General features: G+C 44.8%; 1 protein-coding gene across 1 annotated transcript; it reads right to left on the bottom strand.

Moving 5' to 3' along the window:
* Positions 1-491: 491 nt before the first annotated feature.
* Positions 492-10,004, bottom strand: LOC147895053 (uncharacterized). Its single transcript, XM_087384074.1, has 6 exons — positions 9,850-10,004; positions 5,038-5,130; positions 1,361-1,391; positions 1,241-1,267; positions 965-1,091; positions 492-821 (listed from the first exon to the last, which is right to left on the bottom strand). The coding sequence occupies exons 1-6, from the start codon at positions 9,991-9,993 to the stop codon at positions 767-769; spliced, it is 477 nt and encodes a 158-aa protein (XP_087240200.1). The 5' UTR covers positions 9,994-10,004; the 3' UTR covers positions 492-766.
* Positions 10,005-10,283: the final 279 nt, after the last annotated feature.

Genomic DNA, 10,283 nt, shown 5'->3' with positions numbered 1-10,283 from the left:
GTTGTCACTAGAGATGGGCAAACCATGAAGTTTCCCATGGACTACTGCTAGGGTGGAGGTCATCAATTTGAGGGGGATATTTTGATCTTATGAGAGTGTGTGAGTCATACTAGCTATGATGTGTGTGAGTTGGTGTAATTCAGGTAGTTCAGGGAGTGATTGAGTGAGGTGATGATTGTAATAAAAGGCTAGATAGGAGAAGCCTGTTTTCACTGATACAGTTGTGTAGAATAAACTTTTCTTTCTTCTTCTTCTTCTTCTTCTTCTCCTCTCTGGAGTCCCCCATTTGCTCATGCACAAGGAATCATAAATGGAAACCAAAAAAGATGATACACGAAGGCTGATACAATGTGTCAATGCAACTTTCAAGATAGTTCCAGGTTACAAACTTGAAGAAGATACAAGCTGGTGTCCCCACCAATAATAACATAGATCATGAGGAAGATCACCAGTCAAAGAAATTATATATTACAAAAGAATAAGCATCTTCCTACCCTACACCTGCATTCCTTGAGTATGATACCATTTATTTGCACACCAACAAGATGGCTGAACTTTCATGCACAAGACCCTTAGTGTTAACATCGAAAAGAAATCAAGGTATGGAATACCATTCCTGCCCCCATGATTCCTGCTGACTTGATGACCATCAAGGGCATTGGACATGCACTTGTTCCCAATCAGTGCAATCTGATATGCAATCACATAGCTTTACATATACAGCCATGTTTCTTTGCAGATCCTGACTGGTGAAATTGTACTTTTGTCAAGGAAGAAAAGGATTATGAGAAAGTGAAGCTTGTCGCTGTTTCTTGTAAGCTCTGTAAGAAAAGACCACATTCAAGAGCATAATTCAAGCAAGTCATTAAATATCAAAGTAGGGTATGATTATACACCCAAAAAAAGGGGGTTATTTTTCCTCATTGCCAAAACAATGTGAAGACCCAATACTTGTATTACTAACCTTGTAGCTTGAACCCCTCCAAGGCATAGTGTACCACAAATAAGAAACAGGAAAGGTAAGGCTGTGGCACCATAGTGCATCCGATTGTGTGTCTTTACAAAACCATATCCAGAAGCACCCTGACTCTCTATGTCACATAAAAAAATGCAGCATTTATAACTCTTCGAACAAATAAAGGACACAAGAACTTTTGAGGCATGAATCATGATAGAAGCTGAATGAAGTTTAAAATACAGCTTGATCTGATAGAACCAAAGCCCATTGAGCTTGAGTTACCTGTCATAGAATGGCCTGCTATATTTGCTGCAAAATGTTTCCAGACGAAACATTTTCAATAAATATAAGTAATATACAAGCACTTGCACAAATATCAGGGGTCAATGAAATTGTACTTACCAGTCTTGAGACAGGCATATGCTTCAGTAATCTGCAATAGAGGAATAGCCTTGACCATGAGTGCAAATTGTATCCCTACATCTGCTAAAGCCTAAGAATCATCTGAACTATACTGGAAGAGATAGAGATCCAAATCTGACTAGGTTCTCCAACCTAATAAAGCATTCAACATTTTCCATCTAGGAGTAACACATAAGCAATGCTGTCAAAACAATGAATGCACCAGGTTTAGCATGTTTATCCTGACTTCTCGGTTGGGAAACCCAGGAAGGATAACTGGAAACTCAGATGAATAAGCACTCAAGTAACCCAAATGCATCCCAAACTTGAAGACAAGATTTTTAACCACCTTTCGCACCATGGATTCTTCTTCCAGCTCTTGCAAAGCAGTGACAAAATACGTCATTAACTAGGGCTCAGATGAAACATCAAGAGGGCATTCATATCAACCCCCAATATACCCTGCATCCCGCTCCCTGCGCCCCCCCTCCCCCGGAAACCCCAAAAACACACACCACCACTTCCTTGTTTGTGGCTCAGTTCAAAGCATAAACCTTTGTCATTTCTTCATTTGAGGGATCTCAATTACTCCAAGCCCACCTTACACTTACATTGATTGAGCTCTGTTCTCATTTTCCCACTCTTTTATATATACAAGACCCTTTTTATGATAAAAGTAGGAAAAAGGAAAGAGGCTAATCGATTAGGTACAACCATGCTGCTGAAATGGGAGTCTAGGACTTCCAAGCCAATAAGCAAGCCTCTCCCGTCCTGCACGTTGCAATGACACTCAAAGGGAACAAAGGACTCAAGTTACAAAGCCAAGGCTATCATCCATGACATTTTCCTTGAGACCATATCATAGATGATGATGTCATCACCTATTTGGACTTAGCTGTTTTACACTTCTCGATATAAATGTATTCGTCATGCCAGGTTTTGCATCATCAATCATGCATGTTTGTCTGTATATCAAGTCTTTTGAGTTAAACTTTAGAATGCATTACAAATTGGTACTTCTACACGTATACACAGGTCCTTAAGGATTTAAAGGTATAGTTTCTCAACGGTTAAGGAGAGTTTCCAAACATTTCAATAATTTGGCAACGTGTATGAAAAACCCATCTTTGAGGTCTTGCGACTACACTCTCCTGCACCAAGCTGAAAATAGATTATGCAATAGGAAGCAGTCTATTAGAACGGTGTGGGAACCCTTTGATCACTGGAGGTCTTGACATTTGGCTATTAATCACTAAACAATGAGAGCCAGTTACTGATGTATATTAAAGACGAAGAATATACGAGATAGGTGCCAAAGAGGGATTTTAAAGGAGGGAAAAAGAGGGTTTTCCCTCAGGTTACAGTAAACATAAAAAAGATGGAGGCTAGTGTAGAGAGTGGCATTTTGATATAAGGCCAAAGATTCTTCAACATGGAAGTAAAAAACATGATGCTTATCTTGTGCAACATCTTCCATTGGGAAATTCAGAGAACCAAGCAACCCGCAAGAAGAGGATGATCATTGGAACCAAGTGAGCTTATCGAACCAAGTACAAATCCGATGGGACCTTGGATGGCAACACTTGTTGTCAAAGGCTATCTACAGGCTGAGGGAGTCAAGTATAGGGGGTAGGAATTGAGCACACGCACACACCACGACATGAACCACATCCTCAACCCACGAAGAGAGAGAGAGAGAGAGAGAGAGAGAGAGAGAGTTTTTTACTTCGTAGCAACAATGCCAAGACGCACACAGTAGGCATATCCGAAGTCGACCACGAGGATCAAACACACACACACAACGACATGAACCAGAGCCTCAACCACCAAGACCCACGCGGGTTTTACAAAACTTGGTGGGGAAGGATGGCTTATACACGGTGACAGAGAGAGTTTTTTACTTCGTAGCAACAATGCCAAGACGCACACAGTAGGCGTATCCGAAGTCGACCACGAGGATCCAACACACACACACGACGACATGAACCAGAGCCTCAACCACCAAGACCCACGCGGGTTTTACAAAACTTGGTGGGGAAGGATGGCTTATACACGGAGAGAGAGAGAGAGAGAGAGAGAGAGAGAGAGAGAGAGAGAGAGAGAGGTTTTTTACTTCGTAGTAGCAACAATGCCAAGTAGCCAAATTGACTCATTCGAAGCGATTCTTAGTGAAACAAGACTGCTCCTAACTAGGGATAACTTCAACTAACTTAGCTTGAAAGGAGAGTCTTAGGCTAGCCTAGCATGTCTACAACCGTTATGATTATCTTAGAGCAGAAATAGGCTAGGATTACATCATGTAAGAATAGGAATTGCATTGCTTCAGTGTGCAGGAAGTACCGTGGGGAAAGGACAGAAAAGTAACTCTAGAAATGAGGGAGAGTGAGTAGTCAGGGGCTGACCTTACACAGGAACCTGTGAGGGGCTGCACAGGGACAAGAAAGAGGTTAATTCCATATTAGATTCAGCTAGAGCTAGAGCTCCTGCTTGTGAGAATCCAATTTGGCAGAGTATCAGTGTATTCATTAGAAGCTGAGTACAAATGAGACAGCCCTGCCTTTTATAAGATTAGGACAGGCTGTTTATATCTTTATTTATGGGATGGTGCCCACAGATTGCCACATGGTGTTATTCAAGCAGCCTAGAGGTTCTTAGTACAAAAAGCAAAGCCAACTTAGACGCTACTAACTAACCCCCTTTGTAACACCTAGGAATCGAACACACACACACACACACCACGACATGAACCAGAGCCTCAACCCACGGAGAGAGACAGAGAGACATGCATACATATGTATGTATATACATACGTATGCTTTGAAAACAATACAAGATCAGAGATGCTGATAAGAAAATGAAAATCAGGTTGCCCCACAGCTTGCTTCACCAAGTCTCAGGTCATTGCCTCTCCCCCTCCCCTGGCCTAAGTCTCAGGTCATTGCCCCTCCCCCTTCCCTGGCCTAAGTGAGGTAACCACATGGACTGCAAACGGTGCAGTCGACTATAAGACAACAAATTCTTTGATCCATGAGAATATAGAAGATGTCTGCACGCCAAGCCTTGCAAAAACACTAATGCGGCTCAATGGTCTTCTCAAAACTCATAGCATAAAGGCAGGCTGCAACGCTTCATTGCACAGTCTACTGCATCTACATTACACCTAAGGATTTTCTATTAAAGCTAGAAGCATTTAGACCCCTCTTCCTCACCCTATAGACTGTCAACACATGCTTGCACGCCCACACGCACATGCACACATGGAAAAGTGTTGAAAGCTGTGACATCAAGCAGAAAAAACAGCATGCCAACGACAAGGTTTTGCCAAATGAATTCAAAGAGTATTAGTGAATGTAACACAAGCCATCAAAAGTCCCATAGACAATGCAAGCAGGAATTTCTAGCACCTAGGATCTCTGCTGCTCAGCTAGGCATTATTTCATCTGACCTTAAGTTCCCTCTCCAGCAAATTTAAAGAATTGACTAATTAACACAAGCCATGATCTTATAATATATCAACCAAAAGAAAAGGGTGTTAGATCCATAACTTACAGAGATGCATGTGGAAGAATTCTCAGTAATTAAGTAAGCATTCACACGAAAGCATTTCAAAACATACACAATCCAGAAAAAAGGAGGGGCTCTATAAGGGGAAGGGGGAGCTAGTAAAACAAACTCACCAGCCTGAATTCTGCCTCAGCATGGCTCTTCAGATTTGCTGGACGTCGATCAGGATGATTCTCCAAAGCCTTTTTTTTGTATGCAGCCTTAACCTACTTTCATCCATTACCACAGTAAGGCCTTCCTAGAAATGATGGACAACAATACAAAAGGAAAGATCAACCATGTAGCAAGTTTGTTAGAAAATCATACACACACATTACTACAACATAGACACTGATCTCAGAAATGGCAGAAGCATAAAACATAATGCACAAACAGTTCCAATATTCGATAGTTTAAAAATCAAATTCTGTCAAATGACAGTTTCATTAAGAAAGCGAGCTCTTACAAGGATTCCTTGAACTCCTTCATGGGATGAGAATGGAAAGAGCTAAGACGGGTTAAAAGCTAACTTATTGGCCTCCCCTTCAAAGCTTAAGCGCCCCCATTACCATGTCTGGCTGGGAATGCACTTCCATACTAATGTGACTGAACATATGGCCAACTCTCCACAATGAGACGAGCGTAGTCTGATAGGGACTGGAAAACTGTTGGAATATGAGAGTCATCTCCCCACATGTGAGCCCCCAATTGAGGACATCTGGGAGACATACCTGCAACAAAAATGAGAGGGATGCCATGTGGGCAAGAGAGACATGGGTGATCTGGTAGACACATGGACTGCCACATGGGCAACGGCCACAGCAGGCAGGCTGCCACATGGACAGCACCATCGCTTGTCACATGGGCAGCAGAGGGAGAATATTTATTGGGGCTGGAACCCACGGAAAGGACTGAACAGTCCACAAGGGATCCCCATAAAATATGCCCAAGTAATCAGGGATGAGTTAGGCTGGCTGGAAAAGCCCAGACAATTTGGCAGGCTATTAGCCTTATATAGGCCAGAAAAGGCAGCCAGGTCAGCCAGAACACACCTGGGTCAGCCAGGGACAGACCTGGGTCTCAGCAGGTCTACCAATGAGATGCAGGTTGGCAGTCTGCCTGCTTGGTCGGAAAAATCCAGACGGGGACAGCACAGCTAGCCCTCTCCTATGAATAGCCAACTTGCAAAGAGAGCCCTGAAATGGCATTTATAGGCTTCCCCATCCAGTCAGCTGGTAGGGAGGAATCCATTCGGCTGGTAGGAGGAAGGCTAGTCAGTTTTTTGGTAGAGGATCAGCTCCTATAAAAGGGCCATCTGGGGTGTCTCATTCCTCATCACTTGGAGCAGCAGTCCAAGAGCAGGAAGTAGCAACAGGAGGACCATCCTTGGGCCTATACACAGGAGGTGAAGGTGACCTACAAGGGCTGCAGACTTAGCTCAAGGTGCTGCCCACCTAGGCTGGGTTTCCGAACAGCAAGGTGGAAGGGATCATTAAACAGAGCTGCATAAGCACAAAGGAGCACGCGGGCTCCGAGATCTAGAGGTGCCAGGCAGATAGTAGGACATTTTGGTAAGATCGGAGGACCACAATTTGGTGGGACTCTGCATCTCCTTTTGTATTACCTCTAGTTTGTGGACGGATGAAAATATATCAGTGTTGCTTCAATATTTGTCTTGGATGCACTGTCTATTCTTGCTTGACACACACATAATTGGTTGTGAAGTAGACACAATGTAAGAAGTTTGTTTCTGTAGTGAAACACTTCCGCATGTAATTCTTGGGCTCCATCTATCAGTCGTCCGCTTTTGTGGGATACGCTCTAGTGGGATTTTCAATTTCTAGCATGGTATTAGAGCCATGACGGAAGTTTTCGGGAAGTGGAGCTTGAAGGCAAGGACCTTGCTAAAGGACAACCTTGATTCATTGCTCGAAGGAATTAGCTTGTGTTTGAAGGATTGTACCCAGGCGGGAGACTTGGGTTCAAGCAAGCATTTGAAGGATTGTACCTAGGTGGGAGGCTCAGGTTTAGGCGGGTGTACGACACTCTAAATTCTTTACCTCTTTCACTTCATTATCATGGCCAATAGATATCAAATCCCAAATTTTGGTGAGACAGGCAAGCTCGATGGGACCAATCTTGGTGCCGAGGGAGCCATGGGGGATTGCGACGAGGACAGAGCTGTTGCCTCAAGCTCCTGTAACTACTCCAACCACATCAACTACAGCAGCAGTGACAGCACCAGCGGACCTTGTGTTAGTGAGAGTTATTAGTTTCCATTAAATGATGATTAGTTTATCAACATCTACTAGTTTGTACGAAATTGGCTATTATTGTATGATGGCAGATATGGTGCTTCCTCATATTCAAATAGTGAACTCTTCTTTCGAGGCTTGGACTACATTGAGGGATATGCATGAGCTCAACAATGAGGCAAGAATCTTGGACCTTGAGACGAAGTTGTACGGCATGAGGATGGATGAAGGGACATCCGTACATGAATACATGACCAAGATGAAGGTGGTGCAGGATCAGTTGACGGCAGTTGGTCAAAGGAAGAGGTTGACTAGGATGACAAGGTTGTTGCTGGGAATGCTCTCCCGGAGCGATAAATGTTTTGTGACTACAACGATTGCAAGCAGAGGGCGACGCCTTCGAGGAGCTGGTTCCATTTCTACTGCAACAAGAAGCTCCGGAAAAGAAGTATGAAGGTACGGATAAGGATGACAAGGCCCTAATAGATCACGACAGGAGCGAAGGCAAGGGCAAGGGTAAGCCTGGCAAAGGCAAGCCCAAATTTGACAAAGGAGTGGACTCTTTAGATGAAGAGAACAAGAAAGAAAAGAAATGCTTCTCTTGTGATGAGCTAGGGCATATAGTGAAGGATTGCAAAAAGAAGAAGGGGAACAGCTCAGAGTCAGAGGAGTCAACTCAGTTAGTGGAGGTAAAAGAGAAACTTTTGTTGGTGGCATCTCCGACTGCTCTGCTGAGATTAGGTATATCGACCCCGTGTTATTGTCACGAGGTCCAACATTGAGGATTGGTCAAAAGACGAGTCAGAGACCTTTGTAAAGGTGATGGACAGTGATGAGTGCCCAGAACCATCTAGGAGCTTGGCTGGTGTTATTGACACAAAGGGGATTCTTTGATAGGTTCCGAGGACTCAAGGTCAGACGGAGGCTGTGGGACAACAATACAGAACCACACATGGAGCTTCACGGTCCAGGTAATCTGGATTTATGCCTAGGATATGATGTCCCAAGTATGTTGTTTGGTTGCAGACCAAGCCGGACAGAGGACGGGTTGAAACGTACCCTGAGAACTTGGTGCCTGGAGGACTTCAAGCTGTTCACTCATCACGCGGGGGACAGTTGGAGAATGCTAGTACCTAGAGGGCTCGAGTTTGAAGGCGGGTTCGTGATTGAAGGTGTGGTGCCGTTAGGTGGTGCCAAAGATGGACATGTGTACCACACTGGTGTGCGAAAGCGGAACCAGACCTTGTGGAGTAGGAGCCACTGATTGAAAAGCCAGGAAAAGACTATGACGACACCAAAGTGTTCCAGGGGACTACAACTCCGGAGCTGCTGGAGCATCTTCATCGACGAATTTGGATCAGGCCAATGTGGGTCGGTGAGAGGGGCTATTGGATTAGGGTTGGTCACCTCCCCACCTGTGGGCCCCATATAAGGAGTGCATCCGGGGGTGAACCATGGAATGATAGGATTGGACATGGGGCTGCCACATGGACGGCACATGGGCTGGCCACCTAGCATCTAGACACTGGCCCAAGCAGTTCCATCCATGTTTCGTTGCCCCAAATCTGCCCATAGGACTTCCAAACAGCCCATGAACTTGTGCGCTGCACCATTCCATTCCACACACACACACACACAATATAATTTTGATTAGTAAATGTATCTCACATACTTTGCTGCACTGTCCGGTACCTTTGCTGATGTCAGTGCCTTGTCCATGCAGTCCTTGCTTGCTAGAAACCCTGCCCAGATCTGCCCTTTCCATCTGTGGACAGCGTCTACCAGATCTGCCCTCCATGGTGGCTCAGGGATCTCCTCTCTCTCTCTCTGCTGCCCACATTTGCTGCCCACATTGCAGCCCATGTGCTGTCCATGTGGCAGCCCCATGTCCAATCCTATCATTCAATGGTCCTCCCACCCCCCTCATATGGGGGCTCATAGGTGGGGAGGTGACCAACCCTAGCACCCCCAGATCCTCCATCCACTAAACTTCTAAATGGGAGAGATTGGACAAGTAGCCTCTTCTAATCAGCTTTGTACTCGCAGTGCCATCACCCAGCTTGGGCAGCAATACATGGATTTGATTGGAGCCTCTAGCTTGAGTTCTTTAGTACATTGAATCCATTATTGTGGTATCTGAATGCGCACTTTCATTGTATGGAGATAGAGGTTGAGGAACACCATCTTGAGCACTTGGAGGGAGGGATACGATTTGGGCAGGTCCCAAACGTAAACTCACAGAGGTATGGAGATAGAACAGGGCAACGAATTCAGCCGCCCCCTGTAAATGCACATGTCTCTCCTCAATTAAGGGCTACGAAACTTTTTGGCTTCTACAAGGTCTATATTTGCAAATCAAGCTCTCCGCTCTGCCTCACGGCTGCAATGCGCATGCGACACGAAGCTCTTGGCAAAACAAAAAGTCACTTTAAGACAGGGAAACGATAAGTCTAATATATGGACACTGAGGTATGCTCCATATCCATGAATGGCAGATTCGATAGGATCGAGGGAAAGTACATACAGATCATTGCCCTGCAGAGCCCGGGAATGGGCCTTCCTGAAACCTCTTGACGAAGTGCACATTGCAGGGGAACGAATTGATTATGGGAGGCCTAGTGCGCAATCAAGGGTATACAAAATTTCAAAATTCCAGAAGAGTGCAGAGATGAAAATGGCAACGAAACCAACCTGAGATAAGGAAGCATTAGGGGGGACACCCAACAAGCTTCTGGCCACACAGACCCTCATGGTGTGCTTCACCTGATAAATTAGTTGCAGGAACGACCACTTAAAGAAGAAGAAGAAGAAGAAGGTGGGTGGGTGGCCTAACATCCGAAGAAGAAGAACAAGTTTGTGGTAAGAGTTTGGTGGCTTGCATCCTTGAATCTCTCTATGGATGAATCTATCTTGCCAATTTTGTAAAGATTCTTGAATCTTCCCCTTTCACATTGGCGGCACCGGGTGCCGCGTGCACTACCCTTTTCCGCAGACTCTCGCAACGCAAACCGTCTTGCCACATGGCTTGGCAAGAGAGGGCATCGCACAAGGCATGTTCTCGGTTTTTCCTAATAATCAATCACTACAGAGATCGATGTTTTATATGAATTGTCTTCTCTTTCACT

This window comes from Dipteris shenzhenensis, chromosome 13 (assembly GCF_047967505.1).
Source record: "Dipteris shenzhenensis isolate YYH24624 ecotype China chromosome 13, Dip_SZ_1.0, whole genome shotgun sequence".
In the NCBI taxonomy this organism is placed as follows: Eukaryota; Viridiplantae; Streptophyta; class Polypodiopsida; order Gleicheniales; family Dipteridaceae; genus Dipteris; species Dipteris shenzhenensis.
This window is presented reverse-complemented; position numbering and strand designations above follow the sequence as displayed.

Coding starts and splice junctions, on each gene's coding strand:
- LOC147895053 (XM_087384074.1), bottom strand. CDS start 9,993: ATGTTAGGCCACCCACCCACCTTCTTCTTCTTCTTCTTCTTTAAGTGG. Junction 5,131..9,849: donor CTAATGCTTCCTTATCTCAG/GTTGGTTTCGTT, acceptor GGATGAAAGTAG/GTTAAGGCTGCATACAAAAA. Junction 1,268..1,360: donor ATATGCCTGTCTCAAGACTG/GTAAGTACAATT, acceptor AACATTTTGCAG/CAAATATAGCAGGCCATTCT.